Below are 21922 nucleotides of genomic sequence, written 5' to 3' on the forward strand. Positions count from 1 at the left end.
GGGAAGTCACGGTGAATACTATACCTACTGCTCAACATGTTACTGTATTTATAAAAAAAAATTAAGTTAATGTGAAAGGTTGGAAAATTTTTCACACATAATCTTAGAGCTTTTGACAATATATTTATTTCCAGAAGAACGTGTATTTGTGTGTAGTTTTCACTATGTACAGCTCTAAAACTATAAACGTGTTAGTAAATAGTTATAGAAGACTATTAATTAAAGGCTGACATTGTTTGTATTAAATCTTATTTTTATACAAAAAATATTTGACGCAGATATATTTTAACATACTTACATACTTTGTTAATCGTTAAGCCTCGCTGTCAGCATACACCATGTTTAATATACAAAACTTGTATATATATATATATATATATAAACCACTTTATACGATCAGGTAACAGATTTTAGTTATTAAGGGAGGCAACGAGCGGGATTACTGGGTTATTGAAGGTAACGCAAGTAAAGGAATAAAAAAAACCATGTGCAGAACCAACTAAAATTTGAAGAAGAAAATGCGGCTGAAGCAACTTTTATAACAATTACTCGTAGACGTTTAAGTAGCTGTAATTTCTGAGCCACATACATATAAGAAAAATTACGATCTTCCTCAAACACAACTTTTGCGAAGAGCGTGAGTTTACAACATAAACAATCGAAGGGATTCCATTAAAAACACAAGGATTTTACGAAACAAATTATAAGTTCTCAGTTCGTCGACCGAGAGCTATCTCAAACGTGACGAAGTGTGACGAAAGGAATTTTCTGATTTGAGACAATGTTATTTTGCTAAGGTTATTAAAATGTAGTCCTGTGAAGCATTGCCCCGGTCGGATTAAATAAAAATAAATAAATTAAATGATAGCTATATTTATTACAAAAACTCTCTCTCTGTGGGTTGTGGGCTTTGTGCCCACAAATTCACAATCCGCCCATGTACACTGTTGTAAAAGTATTAAGTATATTTACTTATTTTTTTAAATCCTAGTGTGAACACAAATTAACAATTAAGTTTTTTCAAGTTTTTGTAATGGTGCGTTTATCAGTACAATCCTTTACTAACTATAATTGTAGCTTAAAAAATACATCAGTAATGTATGTTAAACTCAAAGCATAAAAACAGTTATAAAAATAGGCTAATGCATGCATTAGTTTTGAAATTTCATTTATTCATATTGAAATGTATGTAATGAATATATAATAATGTATGTATTGACAATATTTAAAGAATTATATTTTATTTTTTAATCACAGACGAACATGTATTGATATTGCGTGTAATAAAACAAATATCATTAATTACGACAATGCATTTCAATCCAGCAATTTCTCCGTTAATAGACAAGCCTGTTTTGACAATAAGTTACATTTTAAATGTACCATATGTAACTATATTTACGGTTTCCTTAACTCAATGGCTCGTTGTTCCCATTACCCCAGTTTGTTTTGCCACATTATTGGAGTCTGAATGATGAATAAAGCGACATTTTCAACAGTTGAGTGGATTCGCTATTTTTGTTGACATTTTTCGTATTAGATCTTGGGCACTTGAGGCTAACGGCCTTCGACATAATTGTTCGCTGTCAATGGATACAATATGTTTCTTTTTATTGGAATTGTGTATCGATCTTTGATCTATACGTTGTATACAGTTAAAAAACTTATTGATTCTATAGACAAAAAGTTTGGAAGAGTTTAAATTTATATATGTAAGATTTTATAATGTAGGTACTAGTTAGTAGTGTAGTGTTAGCTTACTGGCATGAATATGGAATTCTCTTCCCTGAGGTCCACATCAAACAACGCCTGTGCACCAATGGACTTTTCTGTCTATGCACACATTTAACACTCGTTTGTATAGTGACGGAAGGAAGCCGGCACGCCTTGGATAGAAAAAATCGAATGCATGTCAGGCACAAAAGGCTGAGAAATCTGATATCACTGTTTTTTAGTTAGGTAATTCAAGTAACAAAAAATTTCAGTTAGGTAATTTAATGAACCCCATAGATTTGTCTATGTTACCAACATAGTATGACACAATAAAGACCTTTGTACGTGAATATATAAGAAAAATTTACTATTAAATTAAAAAAAATAACTATTTCGTGTTTCTGCTATTTTTCGTTTCATTATCAGCGAAAAATTTTTTCGGGCTTGTAGACATCGAAGTATGAGTATCAGCTAAGTTCTTGATGCAGAAATGAGTCTTATTATTATGAGAGGTTACGGAAATATTTAGTCGTCAACTCGAGGTTTTTAATACCAAATTCAGAAATAAAACAAAAATTAATAAATCAACATACAAAATTTAATTACAAAAATATTTACAGTCTATTCTAGAAGGTGGTATATTAACAAAATCTCCATAATGGCACTTACTATTAACTTACACTAAAAAGCAATCTACACGCTTCTAGTAAAATATACTCTCATATTCAATTTAAAGCTTATGACATGACTCGCAACCGCGTGCTGTATTCAATACTAATCGTAATAAATACGAGCAGTAAGATGATCTATACATTTTCTTTAGAGAAAATCTACGATTCGAAGCAATTACGACTGGTATCTTATATAGAAACCGGGTTAGCCATATATCCAGAAGTATACCTCCGTGATCAATGATAAATTATCTAATTTAATACATTTATAATACATTTTTAAACATAAATGATTTATGAATAAAATCAAATAGCTGTTTACACAAACTACTAGAAAATTCTAAGTATCATACCTATTACGAAATTTTTATTTAAAAAATTCTGTCAGGCTCTAAAAAACGTCTAATCTTAGGAAATCCAGGTTAAATCAAGTAACCAACGACTAATAAATCTCATACAGGTCTGGCAACCAGTACTCTCTCACTCCCCTGTCTTCTCATATCAACAGGCGTAACAAACATCGCTTGGCCATGTAAGTCCATAAAACTACCCACTTTTCGGCCGCCACTCAGCTTTCTATTAAGCCTTGTGTCAAAATGGTCCTCATTTTCACTATGATCATAGTCTATCATTGGTTCATTCATCACTTCTTTTCTTCTGTAATTATTTTTCCCATTTAGGAAGTACGATGGCGCGTTCACGTTGGGTGTTGAGGTTTGTCTTGTTATTCTGGGGGAGGACACAACTCGTTCGACAGATGGGAAGTGTCTTTGGATGTTCTCTGAGAATGATTGTCTGCGTTGGTTGCATCTTCTCATGTCTAGTGGCTGGTGGCCGATGGACGCTCGTCGTATGAAACGAGAGTCTTCCCGGTAACCTTTACGATCTTGTTTATGATTTGATTTTAGCGAGTCTTCGTAGCTGCATCTGAAATTAATTATGAACGATTTTGTAGGAGTATGTAACATTGTAGGATCACTATGTCACTTCCAAGAGTTTTAATATATTAATATGACTCCTACATAGTAGTCTATCAGTCACGCGATCATGCAAGTAAGTGACCGAAAAGCTGTGCAGTTGATCAGATGTGTCAAAGCTGAGCAAAAGTGGTTCCAAAAATGACTGACGGATTTGCTTAAAGGGTTAGCTTCTTAGGCGACAACTCAACAAATTCCTCTTAAACTTCCAAGAGCGTACGATACAAAAAATATTAGTTAGAAGAGAAACATCATAAACATAATCATTAATTCAATAAGCAGAATGAACTATATTTATGAACCAGATGCAAAAGAGAATATAGGTAACCAATGCTTTATGTATCATTTTGTCTGACGGCCCTCCTTGCAATAATATCCTTATTGTACATTACATTGTTCTAGGTAAGTATATAGCAAGTATTATTTTTAGATTAATTTGTATATATATAATTGTGTAACGTGGTGTAGAACTTGCCAAGCAGAGGAATGGCTCGCATCTCGGCCACATGCTCTGTAGTATCGACTTTTAAACACCATAATAATAGATTAAATCATGGGTAAACGCAAGCTGGTAGGCGCAAAATTTCTTGGCTATGGACAATGCTGAGAGTCAAGTAAGTGGAACAACTGTTTCAAATGGCAAAAATTTACTGCCGACCTTCTGTACTTGGACAGGCATTGGAAGAGGAATGGAAACCTTAGTGACGTCATTTAAGTCACTCAGTAAGTAACTCACCCGCTACTTTCCTCTGAAGTGTGCATCGAGACGTGACCGCATGGACATCTTCCCTCTGCGATGCCAGAGTCCTGTCCACTGGAATTCACTGACGTTAGCGACGGGTCCTGGCCCTTCCTACGTGCATGTTGGCGATGGTTTACGAGTGACAATTTTGTTTTTAAATTGTTTTTTCGTTAAGTATTAGTAGTAACTAACTACATATGTTAATGCAATAGTGTTCCGTTAGTGTAGATTATTTTAATACAACGACATAATCTAAAATATAATATTTCCTTCTATTTAAACATTAATCATGTACTTGATTCGTATATAATTCTTAAAACATTTTACGCTTGCTTTAGCTCTAAACAGTCAATATATTAGTAGTAAAAATGTTAATTTATATGTTTCTATATGAATTTTATTCTATTCAAATCATCTTTCCAAGTTCCACCTAGAGTCTATTCCTAGGTTCGATCATTGATTATTTGAACGTCTACCATTATAACAATCTAGCGATGGATCTAAATTAGAATCGTCGAATCAAATCAAATATTAATTTTAACCATTTTAAACAACTTTAATTCTTATAATACTATTAAATATGAGGTAAAGATGTATGAAATGTTAATTTTTGAAAATCCTAAAACCATCACCAGTGTGTTTTATGTTTTAGTGAAATATATAAGTATGTTATTAAATAGAAGGTTACTAGTAATTGTATTCATTTAGATAAGACAATAGTAGAAGTATAGGAAAGCCAGGACCAGAATATCAAAAGCGTGTAACAAATATCCCTCTTGAACAACTTAATTTTGTCACCAATAATTTAAACAGTGGATTATTTATAAATGTAGGACGTTTACTCCTTAAACTGGAGAAACTTTAATACATTATATTTATTATATTTCATTAGACCAAATTTAAATTTATTATTCTAATTTATTTAAAATGGATGGAGTCTCTATTTTATGTTCGAGATGGACATAAAATAGAGACACATTTTAGTGAATAATGGATACCATAATTATAGATACCAGATTTGGTGGTGCAAGTGTTTTCTATGTGTTTATTACATAATTAATAAATTATTTTTTAAGTAAGTATTGTAAATTTAATCTACAAATAAAACCTAAGTTTCCTTCAAAATATTTTCCATCCACTCTACGGCGTTCCAGTAACTGATAAATCATTCTGTAGAGTCACTTATAAAAGTTCAATTCAATTCATCTACAATATAACAACGTCAGTGTTGTCCTGGGATATTCGTTACACGACAAAAAATATAAAAAAAAGGTTACCTCTTCGCAGGTCTTTGGTTAAATTTAATACACATTCTCTCGTGTTTATGATTAAATTCTGTGCCATTGATTTCAAATTGCCCCTTCACACATTTCTGATGGGCCTTTCCGAACTCCTCAATCGTGTTCCCATGAGGACAGATTTTCTTTGTCGGCTGATTGATAACGTCGATATAGGAATCCGGCTCGCTGTATGACTGGTTCAGCTCTTGGCACTGGTTCGATCCGGATGGAAAGAGACCTCCGTATTTGGTTAAATGATCAGAGAAAGCGTTAAGACGATGTTGAGAGTATGGCGGGTGGCGACCTCTGTTAGGACAAGGAAAACGAAAAGTTATGTTAAGATAGAAAGGTAAAGAATTCATGCTAATTTACAAGATGTAATGAAACAAGCAGTTGAAATCGTTTTTATTTATTGCACATTTAAATTACTTAATAAAATAATGTTTCGTATGTTTTCGTTTGTGATGGTGATGGTGTCTGAAAGATGGAAAAAGTCTTGCTTACTACAATGCTTCACAACAATGTAAGCAGATTTTACTAGAAATTTCTAATTTAATACCTTTTGTTTTTCCTGACACAGAGTATGCAAATGGCAGTGGTGAAGGCTCCAATGAAGACAAGGCAGCCAAGGGCAACTACACTGATCTCCATAGTGCTGAACATTTGCGCACTCCTGGCTTGAACTACTGTGCTATCACCGACTTCTAGTACTTTGAAACCCGCTAAGTTGTGACGTAACGCTACTTCCCGCTTCATTATTGACCTGAAACGATATTTAACGTATGAAAAAAAATCGTCAGAATTTTTGGAAAAATTTATTTCCGATAATCTAGACTACAGCTCCTGATTCATATCGGAGAAGTTATAAGGAAGAAACTAATTGCAAGTCTCGTCTGTGTACGTACTCTGTAAAGCCTAATTGTGCTATATTTACTTCAATACATGCTGATGGGATTAGGAACGCCGTACTAAAGCTCAATATTGGAGTCGGGATGGGAATAGCTGACGCTATTGATAGTTAAACAGTGGGAGCACTGAATACTGTATAAAAAATCGATTGTGAAATTGATACAGAATTTTTATGACCCATGCTTCACAGATTAGTTACGAGATGAATATCAATGTTCCTGACATTGAATCCAAGAATCTGGCGCGGACAATAATTTAAGTCAGTAATAATTTTCACTCACTTTTGTAGTAGCTCCATGTCAATAATCGCGTTTGATACTGGGTCGATGGCGTAGACGTACATGTCAGTCCTGGAAAATAATAATTTATATTCAATTCCATTGATCGCTAGTACAAGGATCAGCTTATTCAGAAATTGAGTTATCAGTATTTTATCAAATATTTTTTTATAAATTACTAAGCCATTCCGGTCTTTGCATGGCACGGCTTTTTTATAATTTTGAAAACTAAGATTTAGAACTAATTAAGGATTCTTATGGTAACAGTATTGTTTTAAGTTTTGGAGTTTATTTGGTACAAACTATTTCGATAAATGATAGAAATTTTTTTTTAAGGTTTTTTGTGTCTCCTGTAAAATTTAGTCTGTTGGACATGTGCCCGTTATTTACCGTCTTTATACATAACTCGTTATATAGATAACTATCTTGTATCAGTTGAATGAGAGAACAATGTACTTTAATCATTTATTTTAATTCTGTAAAAGGCAGGCCATTTCAGGGTTATCAAATAAAGAGAACTCACGCATATCCATCCATGGTTGCCTTAGAGCTAGTCTCCAATCTTCGTACGCGGATATCGAACCCGGTCATATTCGAGAGATATCGTGTGATGTTGTATAGCTCCTTCTCAACTTCCATGGGCTTGGCTCCCACCACAATCACAAGCTGTTTATTTTCATCCAAAACGTATACCTAAAAAAATTATCGAAAAAAATAAAATGGAGTTTAATATATTTCTGGAGTTTATTATATTTATTTTATATATATATATATATATATATTCTTGTTCAGCAGTGATCAGTTTTTTATGTATTTTGCTCGTTTCATTACGCAGATATCAAAGTTTGACAAATTGAATCAAGCAACCACGTGTTAATCATTGAATTGTTGCATATTTGTGATGTCTCTAAATATTATAAAAATAATTACAATATCATAACTAGCCTTGTATAAATGTAATAACTAAAATATATTATTAAAAGGAGTCCCTTTACGCAAGGTTCCGAAGAATTCTTCTTGAGCGTTAGGAATCTGCACAAAATGTCTCCAAATGAACGAAATAACTATATGCAAATTTTTAAATTAAAAAAAAAAGCTTATCTCACGGTTTATGATTTATATATGTATTATGTACCTTCAATAACTTATTGGCATGTTAAAACTAGTGTTCATTCCTTTAAATGAATGTAAATATTTTATGTTTAATTAACTTACAAATACGTTAGCAATAGCTGACCGTCCGTCGTCAGCCCCTTTTCTATCCGTTGCTTTGACGTCAAAGCCAATGACTCTTCCTGCATCTCTTGCGAATGAGCCTGCAACTTTGACTCGACCAGTGACAGGGTCCACGCTGAAGCGACCACCCTCTGTATTTATCACTTGGTAGCGTATATCTGAGTTTATACCGGCATCGGCGTCTACGGCCTAAAATAAATGTAAATTGATCACAATTTTTTTTTTTTAGGAATGGTAAAAATATCATTAGTTTAAATTTCGATGCGAACAAATTTTTGAAATTACATCATCGTCTTGATAGGACAAACATACTAAGTCTAAAAATATTTTTGGAAGCTTAGAAATAAACTCAAATAGTATCGAATTTGAACAATATAACATTGAATGGTGATTGTAAATTATATAGCCCAGGTAATGTTCTAAACTTTGAATCCCCCATGATTAAATCCTTTTATGTAACGTGAATCAACTAAATGATAAAAATTGCTTACTCGTAACTGAATAACTTCATATCCAAATGGTGCTGTAGTAGGAATCGCTGTAACCATCGGACGACCGCCATAAATAAACTTTGGAGCGTTGTCATTCACATCCTTTACCCTTACCACGACTTTCACATCAAACTTTGTCATTCCTTCCAAAACTTCATCACCAACGGGATATATCATATGTGGTAACTCGCGGCTTATCTTCTGTCTCTCAGCTCTAATCATTATTTCATACAAATCTCGCGCTTCTCTGTCGGGACTACGAATCAAATACAACGTCCCATTACGAGGATCTATCACAAATGTTCTTTTTATATCAGTGTCATTTTCGTTATAAATAAAATATTTCATTTTGAAGTTTTCATAATATTCTGTTAAGTTTAACGTAACTAATTCCACCGGTGTTTGAACATTTTCTTCTATTTCTAATTCGTAATATCTCGATATAAACACGGGTTTATCTGATACTTCCACTTCGTCTGAAATATCTTTCACGGTTAATACGATGAGTGCTGTAGAACTTAGACTAGGTGATCCAAGATCGGAGGCAATCACGGTGATATTATGAACTGATTGACTCTCATAATCTAATCTTGCAGTAGTTGTTATCGTTCCATCTTTGGAGTCAATAGCAAACATATTAAGTTGATTTTTTCTTTGTGGGATACTAAACAATATTAACCCGTTTCCATTTCCAACAAAGTCTGAATCATTTGCATAAACTCTAGTTACGACGGTCCCAACTGGTGCATTTTCCTCTAATGTTGCTTTATATACTGGTACCACTTTGACAGATTCATAATTATGATTGTTTTTTTCTGCTTCTGTATGTTCAAGTTCCAAAAGTTCATTGTAAGTATTGAATTGGGGTGCATTATCATTTACATCCAGAACTTGCACTTCTACGCTCACCGATGATGATAGCTTTTTGCCTTGGCCATTGTCCGTAGCTACTACTGTAAGGACATATTTATCAACTTTTTCCCTATCAAGCTCTCCATTTACACTAAAAACTCCACTATGTGGTGATATTTCAAATGGCAAATCATTACTCGGTGGCTCAATGTGGTACGTGATATTAGCATTTTGGCCAAAATCAGCATCGGTGGCATCGACTTTACCCAGAATGCGTCGAGTGTACTGAGCTTCTTCGACATTAAACGTGTACCACGCTTTTTTAAACATCGGAAAGTGATCGTTCACGTCTTGAACAAACAGTCGGATTACTGTATGATCACTGAGCTGACCACCATCCAAGGCAGTTATATTTAATCGAAACTCTGATTCTGGAGGCAAAGCTCGAGCGGCTACGATATTTCCATATCGTTCATTCACAACAAAGTACCTTTTTATTTGTAAGGCACTGGCTGGGAGTGAAAAGGGCGGTATGAAAACTTCTGACATAAATTCATAGCGTATCTGTCCGTTTGTTCCACTATCCATATCCAGGGCGTTTAATCTCAAAACAGTTGAACCGACAGCAATATTTTCAGGAACGTGGAAGAGAGGGGAATCAACTGTTACGGCGAATTTATTTTTAGGCTTTACTTCTACATTAGTTATGATACCCGTATTATTTCTTATTTCTTTGTAAATTTTAACAGAGCTCCGTTCTGAATTTTCTATTAATTCTATATTTTCCCCAAGGGGTATCACAATCTGATCGAACCTTGGTACATTATCGTTAACATCCGAAACGAGTACAGTTAATTTGGCTTCTGAACTTAAGCTTCCCTTATCCCTTGCGACTATTTTAAAGAGGTAAGCACTTTTTTCTTCGCGATCTAGTTTATTTCCAACAAAGGTGACCGTGCCTGTTTCTTCATTAACACTGAAAGAATCGTGTCCCTCTCCAAAGAGAGTATATGTAAATATAGCGTTTGAACCCGTATCAGCGTCCCTTGCTTTTATTTTGGCACCCAATTTTACTTCAGTTCCCTTTGAAGAATTCTCAGTTATTGTGCCTTCATAAGCCGGTAATTCAAATATAGGTGGATTATCATTTTCATCATCTACATAAATCGTTATTTGATATAAACTAGTTCCAACCATTACACCTTTAGAAGACTCGGCTATTATCGTCATTCTATAAGTATCTTTTTTCTCTCTGTCTAAAGGTTTTTGAGCATAAATAGTTCCATCAGCCCCTGTAAATACAAATTTTATTATATATTGTTCGATCATTTGCATTAAATTTAGTAATTTAAAATGTGATATTACCGATAGCTATATCGTCAGTAACATCTTGTTGATTTGCAATAATAAATTGGAACTTCCCAGTATTATTTGACGTTCCACTTATGTTGTTGGGAAATATCTGTCCAATAGTTGCACCGGCAATATTTTCTTTGACTCTAAACTCCAGCGGAGAATGGGTTCCTCTGAAACATAAAGGCGATGTTATTTAAAGTTTAAAAATTAAAATTAAATCTAATACCAAAAATTATTACTTTAAAAAGACACCTCTCTCATCATTTACATCCACAACGTGGACGGTTGTATTGGTCGTTATTGAGAAGTTGTATTTTTCCTGTATTGCAACGGCTTCAAAGTCATACACCTGTCTGTCGAATTTAGATAGTTCGTCTACCACGGTTATTACTCCAGAACGTTCCTCAACAGCAAATGGTACTGAAACAAGGAAATTATACATATGAAAATTATAATGAATATAGGAAAAGAGTTGAGAAACTAGTTTTAACCCCAAAACAGCTCTACAAACTCTAGAAATATGATAATAAATATATTATTTTTACTTAAATTTTCTCTATACTTTATAACTTATACATACACACCTCCTTCTATATATCCATGAAGTAAATCATACGATAGTTCACCCTTTTGCATAGCATCGTTGACTCGTATTTGACCAATACTCGTCCCGATGCCTACATTTGACCCCACCCAGAACTCGTATGGAGATCCTAAGAAATCTGGCTTATCAGTTTTGGACCCTGAAATCATAAACATTCCTATCATACAGTGCATTTTTACAATACATGTAAATATAACTTATCAACGGGCTAGGATTTTCAGACACAGACACACACTTTCCGTTTATGTGCGCAATTAAGATTCGCTCAAACGGTGCCTTGGAAGGCAAGCCCGATGTTTTCTTTCAAAGTCCCAAAAAGTCGACTATGTGTGTCAGTTGTAGGAGGCTGATCACCTACTACCCTATTAGATTGATAAATGATCATAAAACAGACGCAGAAATCTGATGCCCAAACCTAAAATGGTTTTATCGCCATTGGTGTTTTTTTTGTGACTGATTTGCTCCAGTACCTTTATGAACATTCACAACATCAATAGCGACAACTGCCAAAGAATATCGCCTTTCACTTGGGTTAGCGGGTTGATCGGAGGCTTCGATGAATAAAGCATGTCTTCCTTCCAGCACAGGAGACTCCGCTAACGTAATCACGCCAGTTTTAGCGTGCACTTGAAATGGCGATGTAATTGTCAAATTACTAGTTCTTTGCAAATCGTACAAGACGATGCCATTCCTTCCCAAATCAGGATCTACCGCTTGAACTATTCCAATTTCTGTTCCGATTTTGGCATTTGACTTGATTGAGAATTCGTAGAGATTACTCGGTACAAAGATTGGGTTGTTATCGTTGGCATCTAGGAGAGTGACTTCCACGGTGACTAGAGATAGAAGTTGATTCAAATCGTCGATGTACTCGATATTTTCGTTGCTGTTTCCAACTTTGTCTGGGAAAACGTATGTTGTTTTTTCCTTTGTGGCTAATTTAGGGGATGGATTGCGTCTCCACTTAGCCAGTCTCTGTTTATCTAAGAAAGTTCCGACGATACTGGGGTTCTTTTCTTTGGCGTAAACTTTCATTCGTAGCGATGTGTGTTGTTCACGGTCCAGTACGGTCTGCAAACAAAATAATTTGATTAAAATTATTTAATTATTCATTAGAATAAAAACAAAAATGAACGGCAAACATATCTTCATGATTACTGATTACTAGGGTAAAAAATATAGAGTGGTGGTTTGCCATTGTGTTCTGCCCCAAACAAGGCATAATTTCCCCCCAAGGGACTAATCCATATCCGAATCAGGTCTGTCTTAAAAATATTTTATCAATTAATACCGTAAATTTACCGTTCCCTCTGTCTTTGTACTTTGTATTCAAAGATTTTAATATTAGATAAATAATTATTTAGCTGATTAATACGTGATGATAGAAAGATCAACGACCTCAAGTCAAGGGAGCAGAACGTGTTAAGATAAAATTAACTATGTGTAAATTTACTTGGTTTTTGACGGTCAGCCACCCAGTCCTGGGATCAATAGAGAAGGCCTCATTGGGATCACTCAGCTGATACGTAAACTCTCCGTTGTCACCTTGGTCTTTGTCTGTGGCCATCACTTGTAGCACACTGAAACCTAAGAAAATAGTATTCATCTGATTTCAATCATAATGGTATAATATTTCGTTTTGGAAATTCCTAATGAGCACCCTAATATATATACGCGCCTGGTAACTTAAAAAAAGTAAAATGCGTGGACGGAATATGATAAAATCTGAAAGATTCGTTTCGATATTAAGGTTAATCCAAGGAATATGTAGCAAAACATACATAGATTTACGAACACTCGCATAAACCTATAAAGGCTATAATAATAAAATAATATACAATTTCAACAATGTCACATACATACCAAATTGATAATTTATTACTGGTAAATTCCAAATATACAAAATATGTGTATTTTTTTACTTTTACGTATTATGTTTTTCGTTTGTCACGTTGAACTATCTACCGCAGAGAAAAAATTCGGCACTTATTTTTACGTTTCATTTATTATAACTAAGTTAAATCCTCATAATCGTAACATATAAGAATATTATTTAGAATTAAATAAAAAAAAACAGTGGCACTAATACCTCTTTAGGTCTTGGCCTCAGACTTCTGAATCTGTTTCATGTTCATTTTTAAATCTAATAGGCAAGTAGGTGATCAGCCTCCAGTGCCTGACACACGTCGTCGACTTTTTGGGTCTAAGATATGTCGGTTTCCTCACGATGTTTTCCTTCACCATTCGAGCAAATGTTAAACTTATAAAATTATGCTACAAAAATGCGCAGTGAGTGCCAAAAGTTAGTAACACTTAAGAGTTAGAGTTTATATTCGAGAGAAGATTAGTATAATAAGTAAATCAGTTATTACCATTAGGCAGATTCTCCACAATGCTTATATTGTAAAAGTCCACTTCAAACTCGGGTAAATTATCATTTAGGTCCAAAATCTCGACTTCGACTCTCGCCTGCGCAGTCTTTAAGGGGTTGTCAACTTGAGCTGCCTGTATTTGAAGCATGAAAGTGTTTCCTGCAATTTTAATTTATATTCAAATAAAAAAGGCACTAAATACTTTCGTATGCGAGTTCTTAGTACGTTCTCGTATAAGAATATAAGTAAAGTTCTCACCTAGTATTGTATTTGATTATTACCTATAGAATTGAATTTAGTTTTAAATCAAAATAAATAAATGTCATGGATTTCATGGATCAAGGATTCGTAATATGAAATTATTTTCTTAAAATAATATATTCTCGAAGTCTGTTGATAAAAGAGCCTGGGACTAGTGTATTTTTTGTATTTTATTTTATCGTATATAAATCATCAACAACAATTAATACCTATGGTTCGGGCCTAATGTCAATAATGTTCTGTCAAATACATTTGTTGGATTGTCACGATAGTGACAAAGACAACGAAAGATCTATAGTTTGTGGATAAATCGGGCAATTACTTTCCAACTTATTACGTCAGAATCAACATAATAATCCTACCAGGAGGAGCAGTTTCAGCATCCAGATCAATCTCTCTATCCAAAAACAGGCTTCCATTTAGAGGGCTAAGAGTGAAAAGCCGTCTATCATTCCCAGAGACCAGCTCATATCGAACGGGTGCTGCCACACCTGTGTCTTGGTCAAATGCACGAATCGCCTGATTAAATGATAGCTCCTGGTGAATCCTTTTGCCCTGGTAATGCAAAAGATTAATGTTACAAGTGCACGGAAAAAGATTTGCCTTTTATTGTGTGATACAAACCCTTTTACTATATAGCAACAGATATGCTGTTATGTATACTTGTCCCTGGAGATTGTACATTTATTAAAACCATAAAGTCTCATATAATTTTCCCTTATGTAATATATTGTTGCATGTAAGTAACTAAATAGTTAAAGTCATCAAAAATATTTTAGTACCAGGACCTTTACTGAAACTTTATAACGAACCCAATATCATTGTTCCAATATTTCGACATCAGCGTTACGGGTATTGAGAAAACTACACTAAACTTACATAAAAAAACAGTATCGCTGACGCTATGGAAACTTACAGAGATCTCTAATCAAGGTCGTGAATTGAACGAAAGGAACTATGGAGAACGCTCCATGATTTTTAATCGTCAAGCTATTTCTACACTAATCTTATAAAGAGGAAGGCTTGATAGATTTTTTTTTAATTGAATAGGCTTCAAATCTATTGACTCATTGAAAATCTTTCTCTATTAGAACCCATAACGTTATCATAGAACATTGGATGCACATTTTTTTTAACTGTTGTGGTACAGTATGCTGCGGAAACTATTGACTAAAGGCAAAATAATGTACGGATTCAGACATCCATATCAACAAAAAGCCTACGATATGTCATTTAAAAAAATATTTTTAATGCATACAAATGTCTATTTACCGAGAAAGGCTTTAAGCTGGACAACATTGTGATAATATGAGTGAATTTATGCGGATGGACCGCAGCGTCCCGCTAGTATTATATAGAACGAAAAATCATATTGAAAAACGTTTAGTCTGTTTAAAGTGGCCCAACTCTATAAACATTAGTTTTCATTTGAGACTGTTTATCACATATACTTACCAAGATAGGATAAAACTCAGGTATTTTAGTCCTGTAGACGTCAAGCGTGAATTTGGGTGGAAGGTCATCATTGTCTTGGACTAAAATATGTACCGTGGTATTTGTAGTACGGGGAGGAGAACCCCTGTCCTGCAATACAAAACAATGCTATAATGTGTGTTAATTGATGATGTTAATGAATAAAGCGATACAGTTTTTCTAGATTCTTTAAGAAATTGATTAATACTTATATATATTGTAAATTGAGGAGACAAAGATAACGTGTTGTAGCTAAACGCACAATACCAATTCTAATAAGTATTATTGTAGACATCTAAGCAGGCTGTCCTTTGAACTACTTCCAATACGACTCAGCCCCCTAACAGATACAATTACCAATCTTTAAAAGACAATACTCCTGCAAGTCTTCTGGAAGGGTGTCCATGGGAGGACCTCCACAGAGGACAGGCCTCTGTTTCAAAGGAGGTATGATATGGTATGGTATGATATTGCGTGCTCCCTTTTTAATATAGCGTAAACATAACTTAACAGAAAGAGACGTATCGTTGAACAAAGCACAAAGAATATTATTTATAGAAATTACTTACAGAAGCCGTGACAGTTAACCAAAACTCTCGATCTCCTGTATCAAAGTCCAGTGGTTTCCTTAACACGAGACCAGGCTTGTGAGAGCTCTCCAGGGTGAAGCGGTGGCCCTCATCACCAGCTGTGATGCTGTACTGGACATCTGAGTTTGGAGTGTTCGGCTTGTCACGGTCAAACGCGCGGATTCCGCGGAATATGGTTAATCCTGGAAAAGGTTATTTAAAATATTAATGCCAGAAGGATTTGTCTAAATTGTTAGAAGGTATGAGCTCTCAAAAGCTATAAACAATTTCCATTTTCATATCCCCGAGATCCAAAACTGGATCCTTGCAAGCTTATTAATTTTGTCATTTCCGTCCTCATTTACAACAGTATCTACTATCTTGTACCTATATATTATAACAACATTCATATCATTAACAACATACTTTATATGATGCAACACTGATCCTATAATATTGTATAAACGCCTAAAACCCAATAGAGAATGGGCATACAATTCTACGTCTTTTTAAGTACCTATCACTTTTAATGAAAGTCTTTCTGTGCCTACCTACTAAGTACTCCTTTAGGATTACATAGACTTCATAGAATATATTCATTAAATATTCACATAACTTAAAAACCAAATAAAGATGAACATACCTGGTGGCGTGAGCTCATCTACAGTAACAGTGTAGGGTGTGTCAAGAAAGATAGGCACGTTGTCATTCACATCTTCAATATAGACCGTCACTGATAGATAGGCAGAAATCTAAAACCACGCACTTATTAACAAGTTTGTAAAACATTGATTTAATTTGGAACGAACCCAAAAATATGCCATGAAGCAGTAAAGACTGGCAAATTATTATTTATCATTAAATTGAACCCCCAGTACTAAGGCCAAGTAACAAATAGTGACAAAGTTTATACAAATTGCATAGAACCATTAAGACCATTTATACGTCAGTGACATTTAAGAGAAGCTCTACCCACTTAAAAGGCTTACAGTTCAATTGTTTGACGGAACAGAAATATCACAACATCCTTTTGTCAAGACAACCATCTTTGACGCAATTCAATACCAACAAGCAGAAATAATTGGTTGCTTTAGTTTGGTCTGTAACGAACATATTTTTAGGGTAGCATCTAATTACAGTTTTCATTAGATATTTTTGTTTGAAGTGCGTTAATCTTCCAATCAGATAGGGTTTAGATGATTTGTGAGTCTGTTTAATCTATTTTAAACAATAGGTATATTGTGCATATTTAACCAAAGAAATTAATTTTTCGCCAGAAAACGAAGTCGTGTCAAGTCAATATCGGAGGCTCCATATATTAATTACCAACCAAATAAACAGTCTTCATTCGTAGATTTTTAGAGGAGACTTATCTGTTGTATATTCACATGTAGTTATAACTCTAAATTCGTTTTCATATCTACGAAGTAAAAATTATGTTATATGTGTCTATTTTACATTTAATCTAAACGATTTTTTGTAACAAAACAATTGATTATACTATAAATAAAAAGAAAATAAACACTTTTTTGACAGTGAGTTGCGAGAAAAACGTCGTAATACAGCGGAAAATTTACCAATTTCTCGTACACATGTTCTCGGAGCGTTTATTAGCACATTGTCAATACTATTTTGGTCCTGAAAGCAATTATGCAAATGTTGGAGTACAGACGTAAACACCATGTACGCATAATATAAACGCCTGGATATGATTTCTATTTAAAGCTATTTTATGGAACTATCTAGCCGATACCTGGTACCTAAACAACATAAAAAAACAATTGACATCTACAAATAGGATATTAGACATTTTGTGACCACGGTACGTGTAATGGTTGCGTTCATAATGGTATAAGATTCAAATATTTTTTGGGAAATTCTGACTTAAATACCTGTGAAAGCAATGCTGTTATGACCTTACCTTAGTAGTCTATTTTAATTGTATTTATAATTTTTATACGAGAATAACGCAGGTTTTTCTTGACAGGTCATTGACACAGCACCTAATTACTATTATCGTATTTACCAAGCTAAATTAAATGGGGAATAAATTCAATAAATATCAAAAATAAAAAACAAAAAAACTTAAATAATCAAACTATAATGTTCTAATTTGGATATTTTTAGCAGCTCGTATACCTTCAATTACAGAAAATCTAAAGTGAATTATTCAAAAATATTTCATGTACAGGCCCTTCTATAAGTCTACATCTTTGAACATAGTTCATTGACTTCATCTAAAATACATCTGATTTTACGAGACATGTAAAAGTGAAAATGTCTCACCCCTATTGCGTTTACTACCGCCTACTTGCAATATTACTTCCTGCCTATTATTTTATAAATGCTTTTTATCGTGTTTCTTTAGGAAAAAATAACGAGCTCAATCTGTTGCTAAGTCGTAAAATACTAGTGAATAAAGGATAAAAATGAGGAGTCAGGCCTATTACTAACTATTTTTTTCTTCTCTGTTGTAAATTGGCGTTTAGAATCTTTAAGTAAGGGAAGATTTTTTAACGAAGAATATAATAGCCCTTACCAAATCATCTCCAGTATCGAAGTCACAGCCAAGTCGGAACTTGACCACATTGTGAGGAGAATCAGAATCCACCATATGTTCGACACTCTGCGCCAGGACAACCGCCACATGAGTCCGGTTCACATCCCGGTATGTGAACAATGCTGCATCTTCTTCGCGGTCTACTGCTTGGAGGACTAGGTCTTTTCTGGAATGTTCGATTTAGAAATGTTTGTGGGTGGGCATTGAAATAGACATTAATTTGTTTTATAATATGACGCTCAAAAGTATATAAATGTTATTAATAATTTGATGGTAATTATTAATTTGATCACAAATAATGATTACATTATTATTCATAAGAGAATCTCAGTCAATTCTTCGCACAGTCAAATTGTGTTTATGCTATGAAGAAGAGAGATATTTCTAGCTCTAAAATTATGACATTATTCTAATTTATTTTTGCTTTTAATAATGAAAAAACATAAAATTTGGTTTTTAAAGATTAATCTGTATTTACGCCATCTACACCCATTTTAGTGTAGCTAAAGCTGAAAAAGCTGAAAACTCTATCTAAGCTGAACCAAACTAACTTAAAATCTGTTAAAGTACTAGAATTCAACACTAGATGTCGCTTAACGAAATTAAGTCTACTTCATTACACATTGCGTTAGGATATTAATTGTTTTTTAACCATAAAATTCAATAAGCGTAATTAAAATTGATTAATCAAACTATTTGTATTGTGTATTTTCTTTTTATATTTTTAGTTAAGTACGTGCTGGGAAGTTAAAAGCATCCATATAAATAGTTGAAAGTTCCGAAAATACATTAAAAATGGTCTATAAAATAATCATAGGTTATGTCCAGCAGAAAGTGACAGTTAAGCTTAAATATCCAATCGTAGCTCATGTTGCACTTACTGCTCATACTTTTACCGTCACCAACTATTATTAAATAAATTGGTTTAAATTTTACTTTAAAAGGTGTTATTATTACAAATTATACTGTAAAACCATACATAATGCCACAATTATAAGAATATTATGTAGGTTGCGCTGGTGATGCAGACGTCAGCTCGGCAATGACTTTTATTTTATTTTAAAACGAATTAAAATTCTTAATCATATTTTGTCGGGTATACATTTATCTATTACTGACCTCACATCTAACCTACTAAATTATTCAGATATAATACACCCTTTTAACTTAAAAATTAATTGGTACGGTAATGTACTTGATACAAAAATTGAATATATAACTCGGTCATTATGTATTACGTGTTTAATACACATTAATCAGAGCTATTAATTCAAGCTATCCACAGTCAGTAATCTTATAATAGTATTATGAATTAATTAATCATTTATGTAATGTGATTGATCCTTTAACTGTTTTTAGTATAGGGGAACGATGCACGAATTGCGTGTTTATTTAAAACAATATGAAAGCGAACTATAATTTTATGGATTTATGATATCGTTGTGAAGGAAGGATAGTGATTAGTTCCTCTAGTCTTACCCAAATGGGAGATCTTCGACTACTACCCCATATTTTTTATGCCAATCAAGAGAATGTGCAATAATAATAATAATAATCTTTATTTATTTTATCACGAAACTTCATACACGATAAGTTACAACTATTTATTAATGTATGTAAATAATTGTCATTCTTCTTTTGGGTGAAAAATAATAATTATTCTTAAGTAACATATTGTTTTAAAGAAAGGTACAACATTATTATATCTACGCAGTGTGTTAGTGATTAAGTGTTAACGGTATATTTTAATTTTTTTTTAATTATCATATCATAATTACAGTAAAAACAGAAAAACGTTTTAAAGCAAATGTCTACAGATGTCAAGTAATTTAGTATTATACTACTACGGCAATATTATCAAACTTTCCGTTTAAATCACTATGTTTACTGTTTTGTTTAACGTATTAAAATACAATCCATATTTATATAAAGGACCGAAGCTTTAAAAAGTTTCGAAAAAGGCAACGCACTAGCTAGGCTTCTACCACTGGTAGGTCTTTAAGGCCTGGTTATATTACACTGCAATATTATATACATTTATATATTATTAATATTCGAAATATTATTGATTGACAGTCCGAGAAAGTCGACCTAGAAGATATATAAAGTTAAGTTTCATACCTGGGATGAACTTCCACTTGCAACACCTCATCCCCGACGCGAAGGTTCTCCGGTATCCTCACAAACCTTAAGTACTCCCCCACGGGATAGAAGTTACAACCTGAAATTTATGTAATTATTAACAATTGAATAGACATCCAAATTTTCCTAAGATTAATTTAGATGCATGTATTCCTAATGCATTAAGACAAAGATCAGTATACAAAGTCGTGTGATACAAGAAATGTTACAAATGATTTATGATACAACTAGTAAGTACATTGTTTGATTACTGCTAAAGAGTATTTATTAGTAATCAGAGAAGTCAGCAATACGTCTAGTTGAGAAACCGTTTGTCCCAGCGATCCATTCTCTTGTCAAGTAAAAAATGGATTGATTGGTGCAACTGGCACGTGGGAAATTTAATTGTTTTATATTGGGATTTGAAGGTCTTGGTATATATTTAATTCTAGCCTTAATAAATAAGGTATTCTAACAGAATCTTAGACATATATAGATAAGTCGTGGTACTGTTCTTTTAAGATGACATGCTTGACGCGATGCTTGCGTAGAATCTAGTTATCTAACATATATTCTGCACAGTATAAATTAGTTTTTACAAGTTATAACAGTTTATTTTGAGTTTAGTGTATCCGTAAAACCTTTTAACCCTGTTCTTGAAATATATTTGTGTCTATATCTTAACCGAACAAAAACTGCTCTCGCCATGATTCTAAAATGCACTTTTAGTAATTTACTTATTACAATACCGTAGAATGGTGTTATCAGATTCATTCTAAAAAATTAAACAGATAACGTAAACTTCTTCTAAAATTAACATAATTTCATTCTGTTTAATAAAAATAGACCTATCGGAGTATAGATGCTGTCACTAACGCCTACTTTAAAGGATTATGTATTAAATTTCCGTTCTGCGCCCTTGATTTGAGAACTGGCAGTAAATGTAAAATAAGAAGCATTTAATGTACCTATATTTCTTTTTTTTGACGTTCACAAGTGTACATTATGTTACCTATATGAATAAATGATTTTTGAATTTTAAATACAATCCTGTTCAAACAAAACAACTATATAGTCAGTATCACAGTGTATATATAATACCACCCTTTGTTTAATTCTTTAGTTTAAAAAGTAAATTAATATACTATACAATGTAGGACAATGAACATATAATGATGAATCAAAATAATTTCTTACAGCTTTCCAGTCACGACTATTTAATTAAACCTTTTTAATAAAACGGTAGCGGAGAGCTGTGGTACATTTTCACTTTCAAACCACAGTTAAGCTTCATAATAACCATAATTATGTCAAATGCTCGCTGTATATTTGATCAACAGATTAGGGCTATTATAGTTTCGGTTGGCTGAACATTCAATAACACTTTCAATAAAATAGCTATCTTGATGAACCGTGAAAACTTTAATAAACCCTGTAATTACCAGTTAACGGTAACA

The 21922-nt window shown here is 33.3% G+C and overlaps 1 protein-coding gene across 4 annotated transcripts in view; it reads right to left on the minus strand.

Annotated features, from left to right (window-relative positions):
• Positions 1-2303: 2303 nt before the first annotated feature.
• The window catches only part of LOC110997755 (cadherin-89D), a 39792-nt gene continuing 20173 nt past the window's right edge, over positions 2304-21922 (minus strand). The window contains exons 3-22 of one of the 4 annotated variants that reach the window (XM_022266062.2): positions 20466-20565; positions 18324-18510; positions 16428-16536; positions 15785-15987; positions 15198-15326; positions 14105-14297; positions 13482-13640; positions 12563-12696; positions 11580-12180; positions 11090-11248; positions 10745-10925; positions 10515-10675; positions 8298-10441; positions 7786-7995; positions 7094-7263; positions 6574-6642; positions 5943-6146; positions 5381-5689; positions 4098-4175; positions 2304-3311 (exon numbers count right to left, since the gene is read on the minus strand). In XM_022266062.2, the coding sequence (XP_022121754.2) occupies positions 2837-3311; positions 4098-4175; positions 5381-5689; positions 5943-6146; positions 6574-6642; positions 7094-7263; positions 7786-7995; positions 8298-10441; positions 10515-10675; positions 10745-10925; positions 11090-11248; positions 11580-12180; positions 12563-12696; positions 13482-13640; positions 14105-14297; positions 15198-15326; positions 15785-15987; positions 16428-16536; positions 18324-18510; positions 20466-20565 (5975 nt within the window). In that variant the 3' untranslated portion in view covers positions 2304-2836. Of the gene's footprint in view, positions 3312-4097; positions 4215-5380; positions 5690-5775; positions 5861-5942; positions 6147-6573; positions 6643-7093; positions 7264-7785; positions 7996-8297; positions 10442-10514; positions 10676-10744; positions 10926-11089; positions 11249-11579; positions 12181-12562; positions 12697-13481; positions 13641-14104; positions 14298-15197; positions 15327-15784; positions 15988-16427; positions 16537-18323; positions 18511-20465; positions 20566-21922 lie in introns of those variants that run through there. The other 3 variants (XM_022266061.2, XM_022266063.2, XM_022266064.2) reach the window with 3 other exon arrangements.

The sequence above is a fragment of the Pieris rapae genome, chromosome 17 (assembly GCF_905147795.1).
Source record: "Pieris rapae chromosome 17, ilPieRapa1.1, whole genome shotgun sequence".
NCBI lineage: Eukaryota > Metazoa > Arthropoda > Insecta > Lepidoptera > Pieridae > Pieris > Pieris rapae.